Source organism: Coregonus clupeaformis, chromosome 1, assembly GCF_020615455.1.
Source record: "Coregonus clupeaformis isolate EN_2021a chromosome 1, ASM2061545v1, whole genome shotgun sequence".
In the NCBI taxonomy this organism is placed as follows: Eukaryota; Metazoa; Chordata; class Actinopteri; order Salmoniformes; family Salmonidae; genus Coregonus; species Coregonus clupeaformis.
This window is the reverse complement of record NC_059192.1, coordinates 89,966,572-89,991,571: the sequence shown is the minus strand read 5'-3', so window position 1 is coordinate 89,991,571 and position 25,000 is coordinate 89,966,572. Positions and strand designations below refer to the sequence as shown.

Sequence of the window (25,000 nt, the reverse complement as noted above, 5' to 3'; positions counted from 1 at the left end):
CATGAGAGTAAACACTACTGGGACACAGAGACATGAGAGTAAACACTACTGGGACACAGAGACATGAGAGTAAACACTACTGGGACACAGAGACATGAGAGTAAACACTACTGGGACACAGAGACATGAGAGTAAACACTACTGGGACACAGAGACATGAGAGTAAACACTACTGGGACACAGAGACATGAGAGTAACACACAGCACAGACATGAGAGTAAACACTACTGGGACACAGAGACATGAGAGTAAACACTACTGGGACACAGAGACATGAGAGTAAACACTACTGGGACACAGAGACATGAGAGTAAACACTACTGGGACACAGAGACATGAGAGTAAACACTACTGGGACACAGAGACATGAGAGTAAACACTACTGGGACACAGAGACATGAGAGTAAACACTACTGGGACACAGAGACATGAGAGTAAACACTACTGGGACACAGATACATGAGAGTAAACACTACTGGGACACAGAGACATGAGAGTAAACACTACTGGGACACAGATACATGAGAGTAAACACTACTGGGACACAGAGACATGAGAGTAAACACTACTGGGACACAGAGACATGAGAGTAAACACTACTGGGACACAGAGACATGAGAGTAAACACTACTGAAACACAGAGACATGAGAGTAAACACTACTGGGACACAGAGACATGAGAGTAAACACTACTGGGACACAGAGACATGAGAGTAAACACTACTGGGACACAGAGACATGAGAGTAAACACTACTGGGACAGAGACATGAGAGTAAACACTACTGGGACAGAGACATGAGAGTAAACACTACTGGGACACAGAGACATGAGAGTAAACACTACTGGGACACAGAGACATGAGAGTAAACACTACTGGGACAGAGACATGAGAGTAAACACTACAGAAATAAGAGACTGATGGATGGTTGATGCATTTTGACATTAGATACCAGGTCAATAAGTGACTAGTGGATGGTTGATGCATTTTGACATTAGATACCAGGTCAATGAGTGACTAGTGGATGGTTGATGCATTTTGACATTAGTTACCAGGTCAATAAGTGACTAGTGGATGGTTGATGCATTTTGACATTAGATACCAGGTCAATAAGTGACTAGTGGATGGTTGATGCATTTTGACATTAGATACCAGGTCAATAAGTGACTAGTGGATGGTTGATGCATTTTGACATTAGTTACCAGGTCAATAAGTGACTAGTGGATGGTTGATGCATTTTGACATTAGTTACCAGGTCAATAAGTGACTCACGGATGGTTGATGCATTTTGACATTAGTTACCAGGTCAATAAGTGACTAGTGGATGGTTGATGCATTTTGACATTAGTTACCAGGTCAATAAGTGACTCACGGATGGTTGATGCATTTTGACATTAGTTACCAGGTCAATACGTGACTAGTGGATGGTTGATGCATTTTGACATTAGTTACCAGGTCAATACGTGACTAGTGGATGGTTGATGCATTTTGACATTAGTTACCAGGTCAATACGTGACTAGTGGATGGTTGATGCATTTTGACATTAGTTACCAGGTCAATACGTGACTAGTGGATGGTTGATGCATTTTGACATTAGTTACCAGGTCAATAAGTGACTCACGGATGGTTGATGCATTTTGACATTAGTTACCAGGTCAATAAGTGACTAGTGGATGGTTGATGCATTTTGACATTAGTTACCAGGTCAATAAGTGACTCACGGATGGTTGATGCATTTTGACATTAGTTACCAGGTCAATACGTGACTAGTGGATGGTTGATGCATTTTGTCATTAGATACCAGGTCAATACGTGACTCCTGGTGGATTGATGCATTGTGATGTTAAGGTAGACCTACCTGCTGAACAGTAGAGTTGCCTCCATTGAGGACAGCTATCCCCAGCTTCAGGGTAGAGGCCACCATGGGACCCATCTCACCTGGTGGGGAATCAAACACCTTCATACTGGGTACAGTATTTCATAAAGTATCTACCTACCTGCTGTGGACAGATCTCTGCTTTACTGTGAGAGTTATGGTCCCTATGATTTCCAATGTATTCATTACGATGCTCTTTCCATGACAGACTGTCCAGGTGAAAGCTATGATCCCTTATTGATGTCTCTTGTTAAATCCACTTCAATCAGTGTAGATGAAGGGGAGGAGACAGGTTAAAGAAGGATTTTTAACCCTTGAGACAATTGAGTCATGGATTTTGTATGTGTGCCATTCGAGGGTAAATGGGTAAGACAAAATATTTAAGTGCCTTTGTACGGGGTATTGAACAGGGTATGGTAGTAGGTGCCAGGTACACCAGTTTGAGTCAAGAACTGCAACGCTGCTGGGTTTTTCACGCTCAACAGTTTCCTGTGTACATCAAGAATGGTCCACCACCCAAAGGACATCCAGCCAACTTGACACAACTGTGGGAAGCATTGGAGTCAACATGGGCCAGCATCCCTGTGGAACGCTTTCGACACCTTGTAGAGTCCATGCCCCGACGAATTGAGGCTGTTCTTAGGGCAAAAAGGGGGTTCAAGTCAATATTAGGAAGGTGTTCTTAATGTTTTTGGTACGCTCAGTGTACATCCTGTTTTGTCCGTTCTCCTCAGAGAGCTTACCTTTGCTGGCACTGATGGTTTGCAGCACCATCTCTGCAGCGCCTCGGTCATGCAGCCTGGCCTGCTGATACAACAGCTTCTGTTTCTCCATCTCTTTTTCCTGCAGAACGGAGGCAGGAGAGAGACCTGAGAGGCTGCACCTTCCTGTCCTAGCAGAACACCGTGCGTCCCATCGGGCCATAAGACACTCACAGCACCCTGGAGGTGAAGACTCACTGGGCTCCTATACCAAGGTTCAAGATAACTTTCCCAATAGGTGTTTTTTTTTTTCTATGAAAGTCCTTTCAAATTGAATTCTAGGATGATTTGGCCAGTGCTAACGTCTGTTGAGGACTAATGTAACTCATAACCACAGCAGGGCCCCATTGGCTAGTTAGACTACAGAGGCATTTGGAGCTTGGAGCTGGATGGGAGCAGGCAAGTCTGTCTGTGCGTTAAGTACAGTGTCTTGGTACAGTGAGGTGACTGTAAGCTCAGTGCTGAGGGGACATGAGACAGATAGACTACGGGGGGCCAGTGTCACGTCTCCAGCACACACCCCCCCCCCCACTGAAACAGTGACAACACCACAGCAGCAACCAACCAAGGCAACAACTCTGCCTGACTGAGGGAAAAGCAGACAGGGAGCGTTATGGTGCCCAGGGTCGGCTGCTTTTCCACTTTCCATCTGAGCTACAGCAGAAGAATACAAGGGGATGGAAGAGTTCGGAAAAAGCAAGATGGCCGCTCTCCTAATGTTTTTTTTTTTTTACAGTGTTGAAAAAAAACCAGGGAGCGAGAGGGCGGGATGGGCTTGAACGATATGAACGAAGAACCTTCAAAAGGAACATGAAAACATAAATACTGGAAAGGAAACAAGATGCAAATCAACAGAGACAGTTGGGTTTGAGAACTTTGTTACCAGAGATTCTTCCTCCTTGTTGGCAATTTTGTTGCTTAAACCTTTGCTTATATCACGCTGGGGAAACAGAATGGCATAATTTCATAGTGCACGGATCCACCCTGCTATTCTCAGAAAATAGAAAAACTAACTAGGAAATTGATGGTGAAAAGTTTGGTGGAATAAGGAAATGAAAGGATGTTTGAGTTGTCCCCCGAGGAGCAGCCGTGAGCAGCCTGCTGAAAGCCATGCTGATGAAGTAGGTTCATCATCAGTGTTTATGGGCTTATCTCTGCCTGGATGTTGCTGCGCCATCACAAAAAATGACATGAGGAAAAATTGATATTTACACTATGTTCCATTATATCAGGGCATATGTTGTCAATCTATGGTCAATTAAAACCAGATATGAGAAAGATGAGACATATAATTATCGTCTGAGTGGTATTCTAACTTGAGATCCACACGCTTAACTCAAACTTTCACACAACTCTCCCATTCATGTCAATGAATGATTTATGTGAAAGTTTGACTTGTACAAGCTTATCTCAACTCAGAGAGAAGACTCTACGTGCCATCTCTTCAGGGGTCATTATCTCAACTCAGAGAGAAGACTCTACGTGCCATCTCTTCAGGGGTCATTATCTCAACTCAGAGAGAAGACTCTACGTGCCATCTCTTCAGGGGTCATTATCTCAACTCAGAGAGAAGACTCTACGTGCCATCTCTTCAGGGGTCATTATCTCAACTCAGAGAGAAGACTCTACGTGCCATCTCTTCAGGGGTCATTATCTCAACTCAGAGAGAAGACTCTACGTGCCATCTCTTCAGGGGTCATTATCTCAACTCAGAGAGAAGACTCTACGTGCCATCTCTTCAGGGGTCATTATCTCAACTCAGAGAGAAGACTCTACGTGCCATCTCTTCAGGGGTCATTATCTCAACTCAGAGAGAAGACTCTACGTGCCATCTCTTCAGGGGTCATTATCTCAACTCAGAGAGAAGACTCTACGTGCCATCTCTTCAGGGGTCATTATCTCAACTCAGAGAGAAGACTCTACGTGCCATCTCTTCAGGGGTCATTATCTCAACTCAGAGAAGACTCTACGTGCCATCTCTTCAGGGGTCATTATCTCAACTCAGAGAGAAGACTCTACGTGCCATCTCTTCAGGGGTCATTATCTCAACAGAGAAGACTCTACGTGCCATCTCTTCAGGGGTCATTATCTCAACTCAGAGAGAAGACTCTACGTGCCATCTCTTCAGGGGTCATTATCTCAACAGAGAAGACTCTACGTGCCATCTCTTCAGGGGTCATTATCTCAACAGAGAAGACTCTACGTGCCATCTCTTCAGGGGTCATTATCTCAACAGAGAAGACTCTACGTGCCATCTCTTCAGGGGTCATTATCTCAACAGAGAAGACTCTACGTGCCATCTCTTCAGGGGTCATTATCTCAACAGAGAAGACTCTACGTGCCATCTCTTCAGGGGTCATTATCTCAACAGAGAAGACTCTACGTGCCATCTCTTCAGGGGTCATTATCTCAACTCAGAGAGAAGACTATGTGCCATCTCTTCAGGGGTCATTTAAAAGCTGCCTGCCAAGCCATGGGAAACCAAATAACCCACATTTTAAAAGACGTCACCCTCTTTTTAAAATGCTTCTGGGGATGGATGGGCAAAACTTAAATGGGTTGGACGGCGTTCGAGAGAAGACACCTACTTCAAAACTCTTCACCTCCTCTCCATCCTCTTCCTCTTCATCATGACAGCTCTGGTGGAGAAATGATGATACAGAAAGAGAGACAATCAATCAACCAATCAATCAAGTGATCGGCCAATCAAATAAATCAATCAACCAATCAAGTGATCGGCCAATCAAGTAATTGATGAATCAATGAATCAATAAAAAAACCTAATGGATTGTAACATAAGATCACTCTGAATCCAACTGCTACCTTAGCCATAATGTCAGCATAGGCCATGTAGAGAATGTCCTCTTCCAGTTTACTGAAACATACATAGATCACATCATTATTTTTGTACCATAACATTTTACATTTACATTTTAGTCATTTAGCAGACGCTCTTATCCAGAGCGACTTACAGTTAGTGACTGCATACATAATTTTTTTATTTTTCATACTAGATCCCCCTCCACTATAACGGAAGAGTTACTACCACTAGATCCCCCTCCACTATAATGGAAGAGTTACTACCACTAGATCCCCCTCCACTATAATGGAAGAGTTACTACCACTAGATCCCCCTCCACTATAATGGAAGAGTTACTACCACTAGATCCCCCTCCACTATAATGGAAGAGTTACTACCACTAGATCCCCTCCACTATAATGGAAGAGTTACTACCACTAGATCCCCCCTCCACTATAATGGAAGAGTTACTACCACTAGATCCCCCTCCACTATAATGGAAGACTTACTACCACTAGATCCCCCTCCACTATAATGGAAGAGTTACTACCACTAGATCCCCCTCCACTATAATGGAAGAGTTACTACCACTAGATCCCCTCCACTATAATGGAAGAGTTACTACCACTATATCCCCCTCCACTATAATGGAAGACTTACTACCACTAGATCCCCCTCCACTATAATGGAAGAGTTACTACCACTAGATCCCCCTCCACTATAATGGAAGAGTTACTACCACTAGATCCCCCCTCCACTATAATGGAAGAGTTACTACTAGTAGATCCCCCTCCACTATAATGGAAGAGTTACTACCACTAGATCCCCCTCCACTATAATGGAAGAGTTACTACTACTAGATCCCCCTCTACTATAATGGAAGAGTTAGTACCACTAGATCCCCCTCCACTATAATGGAAGAGTTACTACTAGTAGATCCCCCTCTACTATAATGGAAGAGTTAGTACCACTAGATCCCCCTCCACTATAATGGAAGAGTTACTACTAGTAGATCCCCCTCCACTATAATGGAAGAGTTACTACCACTAGATCCCCCTCCACTATAATGGAAGAGTTACTACTACTAGATCCCCCTCTACTATAATGGAAGAGTTACTACCACTAGATCCCCCCTCCACTATAATGGAAGACTTACTACCACTAGATCCCCCTCCACTATAATGGAAGAGTTACTACCACTAGATCCCCCTCCACTATAATGGAAGAGTTACTACCACTAGATCCCCCTCCACTATAATGGAAGAGTTACTACCACTAGATCCCCCCTCCACTATAATGGAATAGTTACTACCACTAGATCCCCCTCCACTATAATGGAAGACTTACTACCACTAGATCCCCCTCCACTATAATGGAAGAGTTAATACCACTAGATCCCCCTCCACTATAATGGAAGAGTTACTACTAGTAGATCCCCCTCCACTATAATGGAAGAGTTACTACCACTAGATCCCCCTCCACTATAATGGAAGAGTTACTACTACTAGATCCCCCTCTACTATAATGGAAGAGTTACTACCACTAGATCCCCCTCCACTATAATGGAAGAGTTACTACCACTAGATCCCCCTCCACTATAATGGAAGAGTTACTACCAATAGATCCCCCTCCACTATAATGGAAGAGTTACTACTAGTAGATCCCCCTCCACTATAATGGAAGAGTTACTACCACTAGATCCCCCTCCACTATAATGGAAGAGTTACTACCACTAGATCCCCCTCCACTATAATGGAAGAGTTACTACCACTAGATCCCCCTCCACTATAATGGAAGAGTTACTACCACTAGATCCCCCTCCACTATAATGGAAGAGTTACTACCACTAGATCCCCCTCCACTATAATGGAAGAGTTACTACCACTAGATCCCCCTCCACTATAATGGAAGAGTTACTACCACTAGATCCCCCTCCACTATAATGGAAGAGTTACTACCACTAGATCCCCCCTCCACTATAATGGAAGAGTTACTACCACTAGATCCCCCTCCACTATAATGGAAGAGTTACTACCACTAGATCCCCCTCCACTATAATGGAAGAGTTACTACCACTAGATCCCCCTCTACTATAATGGAAGAGTTACTACCACTAGATCCCCTCCACTATAATGGAAGAGTTACTACCACTAGATCCCCCTCCACTATAATGGAAGAGTTACTACCACTAGATCCCCCTCCACTATAATGGAAGAGTTACTACCACTAGATCCCCCTCCACTATAATGGAAGAGTTACTACCACTAGATCCCCCTCCACTATAATGGAAGAGTTACTACCACTAGATCCCCCTCCACTATAATGGAAGAGTTACTACTACTAGATCCCCTCCACTATAATGGAAGAGTTACTACCACTAGATCCCCCTCCACTATAATGGAAGAGTTACTACCACTAGATCCCCCTCCACTATAATGGAAGAGTTACTACCACTAGATCCCCCTCCACTATAATGGAAGAGTTACTACCACTAGATCCCCCTCCACTATAATGGAAGAGTTACTACCACTAGATCCCCCTCCACTATAATGGAAGAGTTACTACCACTAGATCCCCCCTCCACTATAATGGAAGAGTTACTACCACTAGATCCCCCTCCACTATAATGGAAGAGTTACTACCACTAGATCCCCCCTCCACTATAATGGAAGAGTTACTACCACTAGATCCCCCTCCACTATAATGGAAGAGTTACTACCACTAGATCCCCCTCCACTATAATGGAAGAGTTACTACCACTAGATCCCCCTCCACTATAATGGAAGAGTTACTACCACTAGATCCCCCTCCACTATAATGGAAGAGTTACTACCACTAGATCCCCCTCCACTATAATGGAAGAGTTACTACCACTAGATCCCCCTCCACTATAATGGAAGAGTTACTACCACTAGATCCCCCTCCACTATAATGGAAGAGTTACTACCACTAGATCCCCCTCCACTATAATGGAAGAGTTACTACCACTAGATCCCCCTCCACTATAATGGAAGAGTTACTACCACTAGATCCCCCTCCACTATAATGGAAGAGTTACTACCACTAGATCCCCCTCCACTATAATGGAAGAGTTACTACCACTAGATCCCCCCTCCACTATAATGGAAGAGTTACTACCACTAGATCCCCCTCCACTATAATGGAAGAGTTACTACCACTAGATCCCCCTCCACTATAATGGAAGAGTTACTACCACTAGATCCCCCTCCACTATAATGGAAGAGTTACTACCACTAGATCCCCCTCCACTATAATGGAAGAGTTACTACCACTAGATCCCCCTCCACTATAATGGAAGAGTTACTACCACTAGATCCCCCTCCACTATAATGGAAGAGTTACTACCACTAGATCCCCCTCCACTATAATGGAAGAGTTACTACCACTAGATCCCCCTCCACTATAATGGAAGAGTTACTACCACTAGATCCCCCTCCACTATAATGGAAGAGTTACTACCACTAGATCCCCCTCCACTATAATGGAAGAGTTACTACCACTAGATCCCCCTCCACTATAATGGAAGAGTTACTACCACTAGATCCCCCCTCCACTATAATGGAAGAGTTACTACCACTAGATCCCCCCTCCACTATAATGGAAGAGTTACTACCACTAGATCCCCTCCACTATAATGGAAGAGTTACTACCACTAGATCCCCCTCCACTATAATGGAAGAGTTACTACCACTAGATCCCCCTCCACTATAATGGAAGAGTTACTACCACTAGATCCCCCTCCACTATAATGGAAGAGTTACTACCACTAGATCCCCCCTCCACTATAATGGAAGAGTTACTACCACTAGATCCCCCCTCCACTATAATGGAAGAGTTACTACCACTAGATCCCCTCCACTATAATGGAAGAGTTACTACCACTAGATCCCCCTCCACTATAATGGAAGAGTTACTACCACTAGATCCCCCTCCACTATAATGGAAGAGTTACTACCACTAGATCCCCCTCCACTATAATGGAAGAGTTACTACCACTAGATCCCCCTCCACTATAATGGAAGAGTTACTACCACTAGATCCCCCTCCACTATAATGGAAGAGTTACTACCACTAGATCCCCCTCCACTATAATGGAAGAGTTACTACCACTAGATCCCCCTCCACTATAATGGAAGAGTTACTACCACTAGATCCCCCTCCACTATAATGGAAGAGTTACTACCACTAGATCCCCCTCCACTATAATGGAAGAGTTACTACCACTAGATCCCCCTCCACTATAATGGAAGAGTTACTACCACTAGATCCCCCTCCACTATAATGGAAGAGTTACTACCACTAGATCCCCCTCCACTATAATGGAAGAGTTACTACCACTAGATCCCCCTCCACTATAATGGAAGAGTTACTACCACTAGATCCCCCTCCACTATAATGGAAGAGTTACTACCACTAGATCCCCCTCCACTATAATGGAAGAGTTACTACCACTAGATCCCCCTCCACTATAATGGAAGAGTTACTACCACTAGATCCCCCCTCCACTATAATGGAAGAGTTACTACCACTAGATCCCCCCTCCACTATAATGGAAGAGTTACTACCACTAGATCCCCCTCCACTATAATGGAAGAGTTACTACCACTAGATCCCCCTCCACTATAATGGAAGAGTTACTACCACTAGATCCCCCTCCACTATAATGGAAGAGTTACTACCACTAGATCCCCCTCCACTATAATGGAAGAGTTACTACCACTAGATCCCCCTCCACTATAATGGAAGAGTTACTACCACTAGATCCCCCTCCACTATAATGGAAGAGTTACTACCACTAGATCCCCCTCCACTATAATGGAAGAGTTACTACCACTAGATCCCCCTCCACTATAATGGAAGAGTTACTACCACTAGATCCCCCTCCACTATAATGGAAGAGTTACTACCACTAGATCCCCCTCCACTATAATGGAAGAGTTACTACCACTAGATCCCCCTCCACTATAATGGAAGAGTTACTACCACTAGATCCCCCTCCACTATAATGGAAGAGTTACTACCACTAGATCCCCTCCACTATAATGGAAGAGTTACTACCACTAGATCCCCCTCCACTATAATGGAAGAGTTACTACCACTAGATCCCCCTCCACTATAATGGAAGAGTTACTACCACTAGATCCCCCTCCACTATAATGGAAGAGTTACTACCACTAGATCCCCCTCCACTATAATGGAATAGTTACTACCACTAGATCCCCCTCCACTATAATGGAATACTTACTACCACTAGATCCCCCTCCACTATAATGGAAGAGTTACTACCACTAGATCCCCCTCCACTATAATGGAAGAGTTACTACCACTAGATCCCCTCCACTATAATGGAAGAGTTACTACCACTAGATCCCCCTCCACTATAATGGAAGACTTACTACCACTAGATCCCCCTCCACTATAATGGAAGAGTTACTACCACTAGATCCCCCTCCACTATAATGGAAGAGTTACTACCACTAGATCCCCCTCCACTATAATGGAAGAGTTACTACCACTAGATCCCCCTCCACTATAATGGAAGAGTTACTACCACTAGATCCCCCTCCACTATAATGGAAGAGTTACTACTACTAGATCCCCCTCCACTATAATGGAAGAGTTACTACCACTAGATCCCCCTCCACTATAATGGAAGAGTTACTACTAGTTACAACCCTGTTATTACTATGGTTTTATACCACCAGGTGGAGAGTATGATTTTAAATTTTTTACATTTTAGTCATTTAGCAGACGCTCTTATCCAGAGCGACTTACAGGAGCAATTAGGGTTAAGTGCCTTGCTCAAGGGCACATCGACACACTTTTTCACCTAGTCGGCTCGGGGATTAGAACCAGCGACCTTCCGGTTACTGGCGCTACGCTCTTAACCACTGAGCTAGCTGCCGCCCCATGAACACGTGATGTCATGTATCGTTTAGAAAGGGTTACAGTCTTGGTATGGCTGTAGTTTACTAAGGACCAGCTAGAGAGCAGAGCTACCCACCACTTCTCAGTCAGGGCCGTCCTACTGAATAGCTGTATGAGCTGGTGAAGAGGGTCGATCCTCTTGGCACCCTCATCTTCCTCAGGAGGCTCCTCTCCTCCCGGTCTCTGTGAAGACAGAAATAAAAATATGTTCCTCACAATCCACAAACCTCAAATCTCTTCCTCCAGGGCCTTCTAGCCTCCAGTACATATACACAGACAGAGTGCATTCCAGGTAACTCTCTCTAGTCTCCACCACAGAGTTAATTCCAGGTAACTCTCTCTAGTCTCCACCACATAGTTAATTCCAGGTAACTCTCTCTAGTCTCCACCACATAGTTAATTCCAGGTAACTCTCTCTAGTCTCCACCACATAGTTAATTCCAGGTAACTCTCTCTAGTCTCCACCACATAGTTAATTCCAGGTACCTCTCTCTAGTCTCCACCACATAGTTAATTCCAGGTAACTCTCTCTAGTCTCCACCACATAGTTAATTCCAGGTACCTCTCTCTAGTCTCCTCCACATAATTCATTCCAGGTAACTCTCTCTAGTCTCCACCACATAGTTAATTCCAGGTACCTCTCTCTAGTCTCCTCCACATAATTCATTCCAGGTAACTCTCTCTAGTCTCCACCACATAGTTCATTCCAGGTAACTCTCTCTAGTCTCCACCACATAATTCATTCCAGGTACCTCTCTCTGGTCTCCACCACATAGTGCATTCCAGGTAACTCTCTCTAGTCTCCTCCACATAATTCATTCCAGGTAACTCTCTCTAGTCTCCTCCACATAGTTAATTCCAGGTACCTCTCTCTAGTCTCCTCCACATAATTCATTCCAGGTAACTCTCTCTAGTCTCCACCACATAGTTCATTCCAGGTAACTCTCTCTAGTCTCCACCACATAATTCATTCCAGGTACCTCTCTCTGGTCTCCACCACATAGTTCATTCCAGGTACCTCTCTCTAGTCTCCTCCACATAATTCATTCCAGGTAACTCTCTCTAGTCTCCACCACATAGTTAATTCCAGGTACCTCTCTCTAGTCTCCTCCACATAATTCATTCCAGGTAACTCTCTCTAGTCTCCACCACATAGTTCATTCCAGGTAACTCTCTCTAGTCTCCACCACATAGTTCATTCCAGGTACCTCTCTCTAGTCTCCACCACATAATTCATTCCAGGTAACTCTCTCTAGTCTCCACCACATAGTTCATTCCAGGTACCTCTCTCTAGTCTCCACCACATTGTTCATTCAAGGTAGCTCTCTCTAGCTGAACATAACATCATGAGGTCTTTCTTTCCTCTGGTGCGTTATCTGAAAGGAAGGCATCGTCGCCTGCTTTCATATTGTAAACAATAGTCTGTTTCTTTGTGCTTTCAGAAAAATAAATCACTTCTCCCACAATGAATGCTGGGTATTGGAGCCTGGTTAATCCAATAAGGACTTCATTTCAAAACGAGAGTTCTATGTCTGTGTGGCTGTGCTCAGAATATCAATCGACGCTCCGAAACAACATGAGGACATGGTTTGTGTGCAGGCAGGAAAATAGCATCAACACAATAATGTGTCATTAGACACAGTAATTCCCTGCAGTGTGATTTCTCACACAGGGTTCCTGAATTCATACATTAAAGGATGAACACTTACAGCCAGGTCCTCTATGAGCTTATCAATGGAGGAACACTTACAGCCAGGTCCTCTATGAGCTTATCAATGGAGGAACACTTACAGCCAGGTCCTCTATGAGCTTATCAATGGAGGAACACGTACAGCCAGGTCCTCTATGAGCTTATCAATGGAGGAACACTTACAGCCAGGTCCTCTATGAGCTTATCAATGGAGGAACACTTACAGCCAGGTCCTCTATGAGCTTATCAATGGAGGAACACTTACAGCCAGGTCCTCTATGAGCTTATCAATGGAGGAACACTTACAGCCAGGTCCTCTATGAGCTTATCAATGGAGGAACACGTACAGCCAGGTCCTCTATGAGCTTATCAATGGAGGAACACTTACAGCCAGGTCCTCTATGAGCTTATCAATGGAGGAACACTTACAGCCAGGTCCTCTATGAGCTTATCAATGGAGGAACACTTACAGTCAGGTCCTCTATGAGCTTATCAATGGAGGAACACTTACAGCCAGGTCCTCTATGAGCTTATCAATGGAGGAAAACTTACAGCCAGGTCCTCTATGAGCTTATCCTCAAAGTAGTGCTCCTCAGTCTCGATCCAGGACTTCTCATATCCCTGTAGAAACAGGTTGACCGCCCGGTGCCTGGTTGGGAACATAGAGAAGTCATCAGAGGTGAATTGATGAATGGGAGAGAGAGAGAAGTCTATCCTGGACCAGGAACTAGCAGTCGGACAGTGATCCATTAGAAAACTGCACAGAACAGGGTTTGCTGAAGATGCACTGCTGAGGCCCTTTGAGTCACCAGGAGATAAAAGTAATATGTTAATTTACATTTACATGTTAGTCATTTAGCAGACGCTCTTATCCAGACCTGGGTAGGTTAGGGTTAGGGTCAGTTAAGGAAGGCAAGTGGAGCTATGTGTACCTGGGTAGTTTAGGGTTAGTTAAGGGAGGCAAGTGGAGTTATGTGTACCTGGGTAGTTTAGGGTTAGTTATGTGTACCTGGGTAGTTTAGGGTTAGTTATGTGTACCTGGGTAGTTTAGGGTTAGTTATGTGTACCTGGGTAGGTTAGGGTTAGTTATGTGTACCTGGGTAGGTTAGGGTTAGTTAAGGGAGGCAAGTGGAGCTATGTGTACCTGGGTAGTTTAGGGTTAGTTATGTGTACCTGGGTAGGTTAGGGTTAGTTATGTGTACCTGGGTAGTTTAGGGTTAGTTAAGGGAGGCAAGTGGAGTTATGTGTACCTGGGTAGTTTAGGGTTAGTTAAGGGAGGCAAGTGGAGTTATGTGTACCTGGGTAGTTTAGGGTTAGTTATGTGTACCTGGGTAGTTTAGGGTTAGCTATGTGTACCTGGGTAGATTAGGGTCAGGGTTAGTTAAATAAGGCACGTGGAGCTATGTGTACCTGGGTAGGTTAGGGTCAGGGTTAGTTAAGTAGGGTTAGCCATGTGTACCTGGGTAGATTAGGGTCAGGGTTAGTTAAGTAGGGTTAGCCATGTGTACCTGGGTAGGTTAGGGTCAGGGTTAGTTAAGTAGGGTTAGCCATGTGTACCTGGGTAGGTTAGGGTCAGGGTTAGTTAAGTAGGGTTAGCCATGTGTACCTGGGTAGATTAGGGTCAGGGTTAGTTAAGTAGGGTTAGCCATGTGTACCTGGGTAGGTTAGGGTCAGGGTTAGTTAAGTAGGGTTAGCCATGTGTACCTGGGTAGTTTAGGGTCAGGGTTAGTTAAGTAGGGTTAGCCATGTGTACCTGGGTAGTTTAGGGTCAGGGTTAGTTAAGTAGGGTTAGCCATGTGTACCTGGGTAGTTAAGGGTCAGGGTTAGTTAAGTAGGGTTAGCCATGTGTACCTGGGTAGGTTAGGGTCAGGGTTAGTTAAGTAGGGTTAGCCATGTGTACCTGGGTAGGTTAGGGTCAGGGTTAGTTAAGTAGGGTTAGCCATGTGTACCTGGGTAGGTTAGGGTCAGGGTTAGTTAAGTAGGGTTAGCCATGTGTACCTGGGTAGGTTAGGGTCAGGGTTAGTTAAGTAGGGTTAGCCATGTGTACCTGGGTAGGTTAGGGTCAGGGTTAGTTAAGTAGGGTTAGCCATGTGTACCTGGGTAGGTTAGGGTCAGGGTTAGTTAAGTAGGGTTAGCCATGTGTACCTGGGTAGGTTAGGGTCAGGGTTAGTTAAGTAGGGTTAGCCATGTGTACCTGGGTAGATTAGGGTCAGGGTTAGTTAAGTAGGGTTAGCCATGTGTACCTGGGTAGGTTAGGGTCAGGGTTAGTTAAGTAGGGTTAGCCATGTGTACCTGGGTAGTTTAGGGTCAGGGTTAGTTAAGTAGGGTTAGCCATGTGTACCTGGGTAGGTTAGGGTCAGGAGTTAGTTAAGTAGGGTTAGCCATGTGTACCTGGGTAGGTTAGGGTCAGGGTTAGTTAAGTAGGGTTAGCCATGTGTACCTGGGTAGGTTAGGGTCAGGGTTAGTTAAGTAGGGTTAGCCATGTGTACCTGGGTAGGTTAGGGTCAGGGTTAGTTAAGTAGGGTTAGCCATGTGTACCTGGGTAGGTTAGGGTCAGGGTTAGTTAAGTAGGGTTAGCTATGTGTACCTGGGTAGATTAGGGTTAGTTAAATAAGGCACGTGGAGCTATGTGTACCTGGGTAGGTTAGGGTCAGGGTTAGTTAAGTAGGGTTAGCCATGTGTACCTGGGTAGGTTAGGGTCAGGGTTAGTTAAGTAGGGTTAGCCATGTGTACCTGGGTAGGTTAGGGTCAGGGTTAGTTAAGTAGGGTTAGCCATGTGTACCTGGGTAGGTTAGGGTCAGGGTTAGTTAAGTAGGGTTAGCCATGTGTACCTGGGTAGGTTAGGGTCAGGGTTAGTTAAGTAGGGTTAGCCATGTGTACCTGGGTAGTTTAGGGTCAGGGTTAGTTAAGTAGGGTTAGCCATGTGTACCTGGGTAGGTTAGGGTCAGGGTTAGTTAAGTAGGGTTAGCCATGTGTACCTGGGTAGGTTAGGGTCAGGGTTAGTTAAGTAGGGTTAGCCATGTGTACCTGGGTAGTTTAGGGTCAGGGTTAGTTAAGTAGGGTTAGCCATGTGTACCTGGGTAGGTTAGGGTCAGGGTTAGTTAAGTAGGGTTAGCCATGTGTACCTGGGTAGGTTAGGGTCAGGGTTAGTTAAGTAGGGTTAGCCATGTGTACCTGGGTAGTTTAGGGTCAGGGTTAGTTAAGTAGGGTTAGCCATGTGTACCTGGGTAGTTTAGGGTCAGGGTTAGTTAAGTAGGGTTAGCCATGTGTACCTGGGTAGTTTAGGGTCAGGGTTAGTTAAGTAGGGTTAGCCATGTGTACCTGGGTAGTTTAGGGTCAGGGTTAGTTTAGTAGGGTTAGCCATGTGTACCTGGGTAGGTTAGGGTCAGGGTTAGTTAAGTAGGGTTAGCCATGTGTACCTGGGTAGGTTAGGGTCAGGGTTAGTTAAGTAGGGTTAGCCATGTGTACCTGGGTAGTTTAGGGTCAGGGTTAGTTAAGTAGGGTTAGCCATGTGTACCTGGGTAGGTTAGGGTCAGGGTTAGTTAAGTAGGGTTAGCCATGTGTACCTGGGTAGGTTAGGGTCAGGGTTAGTTAAGTAGGGTTAGCCATGTGTACCTGGGTAGTTTAGGGTCAGGGTTAGTTAAGTAGGTTAGGGTCAGGGTTAGTTAAGTAGGGTTAGCCATGTGTACCTGGGTAGGTTAGGGTCAGGGTTAGTTAAGTAGGGTTAGCCATGTGTACCTGGGTAGGTTAGGGTCAGGGTTAGTTAAGTAGGGTTAGCCATGTGTACCTGGGTAGGTTAGGGTCAGGGTTAGTTAAGTAGGGTTAGCCATGTGTACCTGGGTAGGTTAGGGTCAGGGTTAGTTAAGTAGGGTTAGCCATGTGTACCTGGGTAGGTTAGGGTCAGGGTTAGTTAAGTAGGGTTAGCCATGTGTACCTGGGTAGTTTAGGGTCAGGGTTAGTTAAGTAGGGTTAGCCATGTGTACCTGGGTAGGTTAGGGTCAGGGTTAGTTAAGTAGGGTTAGCCATGTGTACCTGGGCAGGTTAGGGTCAGGGTTAGTTAAGTAGGGTTAGCCATGTGTACCTGGGTAGTTTAGGGTCAGGGTTAGTTAAGTAGGGTTAGCCATGTGTACCTGGGTAGGTTAGGGTCAGGGTTAGTTAAGTAGGGTTAGCCATGTGTACCTGGGTAGTTTAGGGTCAGGGTTAGTTAAGTAGGGTTAGCCATGTGTACCTGGGTAGGTTAGGGTCAGGATTAGTTAAGTAGGGTTAGCCATGTGTACCTGGGTAGGTTAGGGTCAGGGTTAGTTAAGTAGGGTTAGCCATGTGTACCTGGGTAGGTTAGGGTCAGGGTTAGTTAAGTAGGGTTAGCCATGTGTACCTGGGTAGGTTAGGGTCAGGGTTAGTTAAGTAGGGTTAGCCATGTGTACCTGGGTAGGTTAGGGTCAGGGTTAGTTAAGTAGGGTTAGCCATGTGTACCTGGGTAGGTTAGGGTCAGGGTTAGTTAAGTAGGGTTAGCCATGTGTACCTGGGTAGGTTAGGGTCAGGGTTAGTTAAGTAGGGTTAGCCATGTGTACCTGGGTAGGTTATAGAGCGGTGCCATTCTGAAACAGGCCACCACAGCCCTCTTCCTCTGTTTAGAGAGCAACTTGTGCCACACAGCCTTCTTACTCCTCTGAGGGTGTTCCACCTACAGGAAGACGGAAGGGAGACGCGTAATGTTACCAACTCACTGAAACTCATTCATAACAACCATTTCTAACAGGACTTCAGAGTTAACCGAATATCAATTGAGAAATGTGGGACAACACGCTCGGGGTCAAACCATTTAGCAGAAAACTAAATCATGCATTGAAAATTGCCCACATTTTTTTTATGGGGATATTTAAACTCCTCCCTTTGCTAAAATGGAAATGACCCCCAGCCCTGCAGGAAAGGGCACACAATCATAAAAGACCAACGTTGTCCCCAAAAGCACTTTCCTTTGGACACTTTCTAGCATAGTAGAGAGACGACTTCAGAACTGGGTCGAGTTCAACAGGCAACAAACGGAAGAAAAAAAGTTCCATGACAAATCGTTTTAAAATGTGACTATAAACAAAAGAAAACAGGCTGAAATAGGGACGGCTGGTTATCTGTTGCTAAACGTTTAAAAATGTTTTCCATTGCATGCCCTAATGAACATGACCCTGACATTTCCCAGAACCCACCTGGTCTAGATAGAAGAGGACGTGAGCGATGTCCAGGACTCTCTCTACAGTCTTCTCCGGGTCTGACGTGTCCTCACTCCTGTTGGGGAGGTCCTTATACAGAGCCATCTGCCAGCGGATAGCTGGGTCCTCCAGCTACACACACAGAGAAAACATTACTGGGGTTGAGGAGGAGAAACAGGAGGTTTAAGCATGTTTGAGGTCTAAGCAAGGCTACGTGATGTGATTTCACTGCGAGGGTTAGGGTTAGTTAGCCTGGTCCCTGTTTGGGTTTTCTTTCCAACTCCTATCATCACATTTAGATGTGGAGGAAAGTTCACATAGGTTTGCGGGGGTAGGATTTAACAGGCCATCAATGGTCGAGCACTCTCGAATTAATCTGATTATTAGTGATCAAGTTAGAAAAATGAGCCCGTCTGGCATTTCTAATTGCCTTGCTATATATGCCAAGATGCTCTCTCAGAATATCATGATGACCCTGCAACTTTGACTTTCTCCACTTCTGCTCTGCCTTTCTGCAATGTCTCTTTAATTGATTACATGAACAGATCTGGGAACAGGCTAAACTTTAAGGGTATGGTTAAAGGGTAAGGTTGTGAGCATCGTGGGTTACCCACCAACGCAGCGTTACACCCATACATGCTCTGCCCTGAGGCCCCCAGGTGGCCCTCTCGAATCCTGGAGGCGCCCAGGATATCAGTGGCTCTACCCGGGGCCTTGCCCTGCCCCCGCCCGTGCCCATGGTGCGTCACATAATCCACAGACGAGGCCTTCTTGATGCCTGCCAGGGTGACCCTGGGTGACCTGTGGGCGAAGCTACTCTCCACAGTGGCAGAGCGCTTGCGGGCGCCAGCCAGACGTTTGTGCCCGCTGGGCATCTCTAAGGCCGGGGGTTTGGAGGCCTGGTGGCTCTTCATCCACTTCATCACTATGATCAACTTCTTCACCAGCTTTTTGAAGTGGAACACTCTGTACTGATGATGGTGATGGGAGGAGGAAGGGCGACGGTGGGCGGGACATGCAGGCATGCAGAGAGAACGGTGAGATGGAGACAGAGAGAGAGAGAGAGAGATGGTGAGCTGGAGGAATGGAGGGGAGATGGGACATGCAGGTTTATGAAAGACAAAATGAAACCTTTCTTTTGTCTCATCAGGTGATGAGTATGTACTGTGTTGTATAGCAGTAGAGTGCTGTAGTATGGTAGAGATGAGTATGGGGGGAGTACATGCTGATGATGTTCCCACTGAGACAGAGGGCTTTAACGGTACAGTGATGAAGTCGTGCTCACCTTGCCCTGCAGGTGCAGGTTACTCCTTATGATCTCCCGTACCTCGTCCTCTGTGTCTTTCTGTTGACAAATCAACATCAAAGAAACACTGATCCACAGGGTTGACTGTAGCGAACAGGGCCATGTCATCTAGGTTGTTCTACTTACTGGGGAGTCAATGTAACGCCAACGAAGACGCATTACCATTTCATTGGAGACTTGAGTGATGTACCTGACTGAAGCGGATCTTGGCCAGAGCGATCAGTTCCTGGTCTCCCGGAGCGCAGATATTCAGTCCTACAGGAAGTAGTCTCTTCAACGCCGCTACGATGAGGCTGGTCTGCATGGAGTAGCGATCACCCTTCCGCTTCATCTTCTTCCTCTCCTGGTCAGAAACTGCCCCCTACAGGGGAGACACCAGGGGTCAGCAGTACCACCTGGTCTCACTACTGGTGTCCCCCAGGGCTCGGTACTAGGTCCTCTTTAATGTCTCACTACTGGTGTCCCCCAGGGCTCTGCACTAGGTCCTCTTTAATGTCTCACTACTGGTGTCCTCCAGGGCTCTGTACTAGGTCCTCTTTAATGTCTCACTACTGGTGTCCCCCAGGGCTCGGTACTAGGTCCTCTTTAATGTCTCACTACTGGTGTCCCCCAGGGCTCGGTACTAGGTCCTCTTTAATGTCTCACTACTGGTGTCCCCCAGGACTCTGTACTAGGTCCTCTTTAATGTCTCACTACTGCTTTCCCCCAGGGCTCTGTACTCTGTCCTCTTTAATGTCTCACTACTGGTGTCCCCCAGGGCTCTGTACTCTGTCCTCTTTAATGTCTCATTACTGGTGTCCCCCAGGACTCTGTACTAGGTCCTCTTTAATGTCTCACTACTGGTGTCCCCCAGGACTCTGTACTAGGTCCTCTTTAATGTCTCACTACTGGTGTCCCCCAGGGCTCTGTACTAGGTTCTCTTTAATGTCTCACTACTGGTGTCCCCCAGGACTCTGTACTCTGTCCTCTTTAATGTCTCACTACTGGTGTCCCCCAGGACTCTATACTCTGTCCTCTTTAATGTCTCACTACTGGTGTCCCCCAGGACTCTGTACTAGGTCCTCTTTAATGTCTCACTACTGGTGTCCCCCAGGGCTCTGTACACTGTCCTCTTTAATGTCTCACTACTGGTGTCCTCCAGGGCTCTGTACTAGGTCCTCTTTAATGTCTCACTACTGGTGTCCTCCAGGGCTCTGTACTAGGTCCTCTTTAATGTCTCACTACTGGTGTCCCCCAGGGCTCTGTACTCTGTCCTCTTTAATGTCTCACTACTGGTGTCCCCCAGGGCTCTGTACTAGGTCCTCTTTAATGTCTCACTACTGGTGTCCCCCAGGGCTCTGTACTCTGTCCTCTTTAATGTCTCACTACTGGTGTCCCCCAGGGCTCTGTACTAGGTCCTCTTTAATGTCTCACTACTGGTGTCCCCCAGGGCTCGGTACTAGGTCCTCATTAATGTCTCACTACTGGTGTCCCCCAGGGTTCTGTACTAGGTCCTCTTTAATGTCTCACTACTGGTGTCCCCCAGGGCTCTGCACTAGGTCCTCTTTAATGTCTCACTACTGCTGTCCCCCAGGGCTCTGCACTCTGTCCTCTTTAATGTCTCACTACTGCTGTCCCCCAGGGCTCTGTACTCTGTCCTCTTTAATGTCTCACTACTGCTGTCCCCCAGGGCTCAGTACTAGGTCATCTTTAATGTCTCACTACTGGTGTCCCCCAGGGCTCGGTACTAGGTCCTCTTTAATGTCTCACTACTGGTGTCCCCCAGGACTCTGTACTAGGTCCTCTTTAATGTCTCACTACTGGTGTCCCCCAGGGCTCAGTACTAGGTCCTCTTTAATGTCTCACTACTGGTGTCCCCCAGGGCTCTGTACTAGGTCCTCCATTATGTCTCACTACTGGTGCCCCCCAGGGCTCTGTACTAGGTCCTCTTTAAGGTCTCACTACTGCTTTCCCCCAGGGCTCTGTACTCTGTCCTCTTTAATGTCTCACTACTGGTGTCCCCCAGGGCTCTGTACTCTGTCCTCTTTAATGTCTCACTACTGGTGTCCCCCAGGGCTCTGTACTAGGTCCTCTTTAATGTCTCACTACTGGTGTCCTCCAGGACTCTGTACTAGGTCCTCTTTAATGTCTCACTACTGCTGTCCCCCAGGGCTCAGTACTAGGTCCTCTTTAATGTCTCACTACTGGTGTCCCCCAGGGCTCGGTACTAGGTCCTCTTGAATGTCTCACTACTGGTGTCCCCTAGGGCTCTGTACTCTGTCCTCTTTAATGTCTCACTACTGCTGTCCCCCAGGGCTCTGCACTAGGTCCTCTTTAATGTCTCACTACTGGTGTCCCCCAGGGCTCTGTACTCTGTCCTCTTTAATGTCTCACTACTGGTGTCCCCCAGGGCTCGGTACTAGGTCCTCTTTAATGTCTCACTACTGCTTTCCCCCAGGGCTCAATACTAGGTCCTCTCTCTAAACCAAGTCACATCTCAGGTCAAGAACAACTTATCCATTTAATTATGTTCAGTCATCACAACTCACTGTGCAGTCTTCATCATATTGGGTGACAAAAGCTCTTTGAGTTCTATATGGTATACAGAGTCATATTACACTTAAATATACATATCAATGTAAGCAAAATCACGCTCGCACCATCTATATAACACCACTTGCCTTGGACATCTTTGACTTGGTGTCCGTGATGAGGAAGGACATATTGTTGATCTCATTCTGAACCACAAAGTTCTGCTCCTCACGTTTAAAATTCTGCAGCGGAGGAAAATAAAATATTTCAGTGTTGGACAGTGCCAAGGATTTATGTAAAATGTCGCCTGCAGACTGACAGGGGACTTGAAGAAGCACAGACACACATGAAGGCTCTAGAGATACATCACAGTCGGCTAGTTCTCGCTGCCAGGGAAGCAAATGTAAAATGTATTTATTTCAGACAGAAATGCTTAAGAATTCCTAGAATTGAATGGGATTTAATAGGATTTTTTTGTGTAGAGCGCACTTTCAGAGTGCCTTGGTGACGGCCAATAGAAACTGTCACAGAGTGATTTAGACATGAAATGCTTCCTGGAAACTGTTAGTGACGTGATGATTCATGTGTGAAATTGTCTCTGTGTAGCTTACGTGAGACTTGGCCCAGAATATGAAGACCTCTGCTACCATGCGGAAGACCTCCTCAGCTTCAGGGTTCGGTTCTTTCAGCCATTTAGCCCTAAGATAAAAACACATTGGAAGCAAGTTACAGCGGACATTCAGTTGGATAAAACATCCACACCAACAGCAGCAACTGGCATGACATCTTCACAACTTTCAAAATAACAGTTTTGTTATTGCTTGTTTGTTACTGATCCACTCACTTTACCCCCACTGGTCCTTTACCTGTTGTAGTCTACAGAGAGGATGAGGAGGAGGAGGCAGAATGTCTAGTTACCTGTTGTAGTCTACAGAGAGGATGAGGAGGCAGAATGTCTAGTTACCTGTTGTAGTCTACAGAGAGGATGAGGAGGAGGAGGCAGAATGTCTAGTTACCTGTTGTAGTCTACAGAGAGGATGAGGAGGAGGAGGCAGAATGTCTAGTTACCTGTTGTAGTCTACAGAGAGGATGAGGAGGAGGAGGCAGAATGTCTAGTTACCTGTTGTAGTCTACAGAGAGGATGAGGAGGAGGAGGCAGAATGTCTAGTTACCTGTTGTAGTCTACAGAGAGGATGAGGAGGAGGAGGCAGAATGTCTAGTTACCTGTTGTAGTCTACAGAGAGGATGAGGAGGCAGAATGTCTAGTTACCTGTTGTAGTCTACAGAGAGGATGAGGAGGAGGCAGAATGTCTAGTTACCTGTTGTAGTCTACAGAGAGGATGAGGAGGAGGAGGTAGAATGTCTAGTTACCTGTTGTAGTCTACAGAGAGGATGAGGAGGCAGAATGTCTAGTTACCTGTTGTAGTCTACAGAGAGGATGAGGAGGAGGAGGCAGAATGTCTAGTTACCTGTTGTAGTCTACAGAGAGGATGAGGAGGAGGAGGCAGAATGTCTAGTTACCTGTTGTAGTCTACAGAGAGGATGAGGAGGCAGAATGTCTAGTTACCTGTTGTAGTCTACAGAGAGGATGAGGAGGAGGAGGCAGAATGTCTAGTTACCTGTTGTAGTCTACAGAGAGGATGAGGAGGCAGAATGTCTAGTTACCTGTTGTAGTCTACAGAGAGGATGAGGAGGAGGCAGAATGTCTAGTTACCTGTTGTAGTCTACAGAGAGGATGAGGAGGAGGCAGAATGTCTAGTTACCTGTTGTAGTCTACAGAGAGGATGAGGAGGCAGAATGTCTAGTTACCTGTTGTAGTCTACAGAGAGGATGAGGAGGAGGAGGCAGAATGTCTAGTTACCTGTTGTAGTCTACAGAGAGGATGAGGAGGCAGAATGTCTAGTTACCTGTTGTAGTCTACAGAGAGGATGAGGAGGCAGAATGTCTAGTTACCTGTTGTAGTCTACAGAGAGGATGAGGAGGAGGAGGTAGAATGTCTAGTTACCTGTTGTAGTCTACAGAGAGGATGAGGATGAGGAGGTAGAATGTCTAGCTACCTGTTGTAGTCAACGAAGCGGATGAGTAACGGATAAAAGGCGTAGAGGTCTCTGATCAGGATGGTGAACTCATCCAGGATGAGTAGCTCAGCCTCAGACATTTCCCCTCGTCCCTCGGCCTTCATCTGTTCCTCATCCAGCAGCACAGTGGCAGCCTTCCTCCTCAGCTTCTCCATCAGCGGCAGGAAGTGGGTCTTCAACAGCCCCGCCTTCGCCTTACCAATGATTGGCTGAGAGAACACTGGAGGTGGGGACAGAATACAGAAGGACAGTTAGTGAGAGAGACTGGTGGGAAACAATGATGGTGGTGTTTCACTCTGGATGATTTTCCTGTTTGTTTTCTTTTTGAAACAATGCATTTTGGTTGCTGTGTTGTGTGACATCAACATATGATCACCACTACATGCAGTAACAGCACATATACAGTATGATTAACTGCTTGGCCATGTGGGTGGCCTACGATCCTACGGCATAGAAGGGTTTAAGACAAGTAAAGTGTGGGTAACCGCTGTGTTTCTGAGCACCCACCCACCCACGCACCCACGCACCCACCCACCCATCCATCCACCCACCCATCCACCCACCCACCCACCCACCCACCTGCCAGTCAATCAATCCAGGCCTCCCCGTCAATCAACATACAATTTTAGTATAGTATTTTATTAGGATCCCCAATTACTACTCTTCCTGGGGTCCAAACAGGAAACAAAACAACAAATAAAATACAGAACCAGTCAAAAGTTTTAGAACACCTACTCATTCCAGGGTTTTCCTTTATTTGTACTATTTTCACATTGTAGAATAATAGTGAAGACATCAAAACTATGAAATAACACATAACCA

At 45.9% G+C, this 25,000-nt stretch overlaps 1 protein-coding gene across 1 annotated transcript in view; it reads right to left on the bottom strand.

Moving 5' to 3' along the window:
• LOC123491360 (ryanodine receptor 2-like) overlaps positions 1–25,000 on the bottom strand; it is a 26,964-nt gene that overhangs the window by 811 nt on the left and 1,153 nt on the right. Inside the window, exons 2-14 of the mRNA XM_045221823.1 lie at positions 24,158–24,398; positions 22,712–22,799; positions 22,250–22,342; positions 19,780–19,950; positions 19,569–19,628; positions 18,281–18,415; positions 17,648–17,760; positions 13,629–13,725; positions 11,463–11,569; positions 5,461–5,512; positions 5,226–5,276; positions 2,620–2,719; positions 1,859–1,938 (exon numbers count right to left, since the gene is read on the bottom strand). Coding sequence (XP_045077758.1) covers positions 1,859–1,938; positions 2,620–2,719; positions 5,226–5,276; positions 5,461–5,512; positions 11,463–11,569; positions 13,629–13,725; positions 17,648–17,760; positions 18,281–18,415; positions 19,569–19,628; positions 19,780–19,950; positions 22,250–22,342; positions 22,712–22,799; positions 24,158–24,398 — 1,388 coding nt within the window. The remainder of the gene's footprint in view (positions 1–1,858; positions 1,939–2,619; positions 2,720–5,225; positions 5,277–5,460; positions 5,513–11,462; positions 11,570–13,628; positions 13,726–17,647; positions 17,761–18,280; positions 18,416–19,568; positions 19,629–19,779; positions 19,951–22,249; positions 22,343–22,711; positions 22,800–24,157; positions 24,399–25,000) is intronic.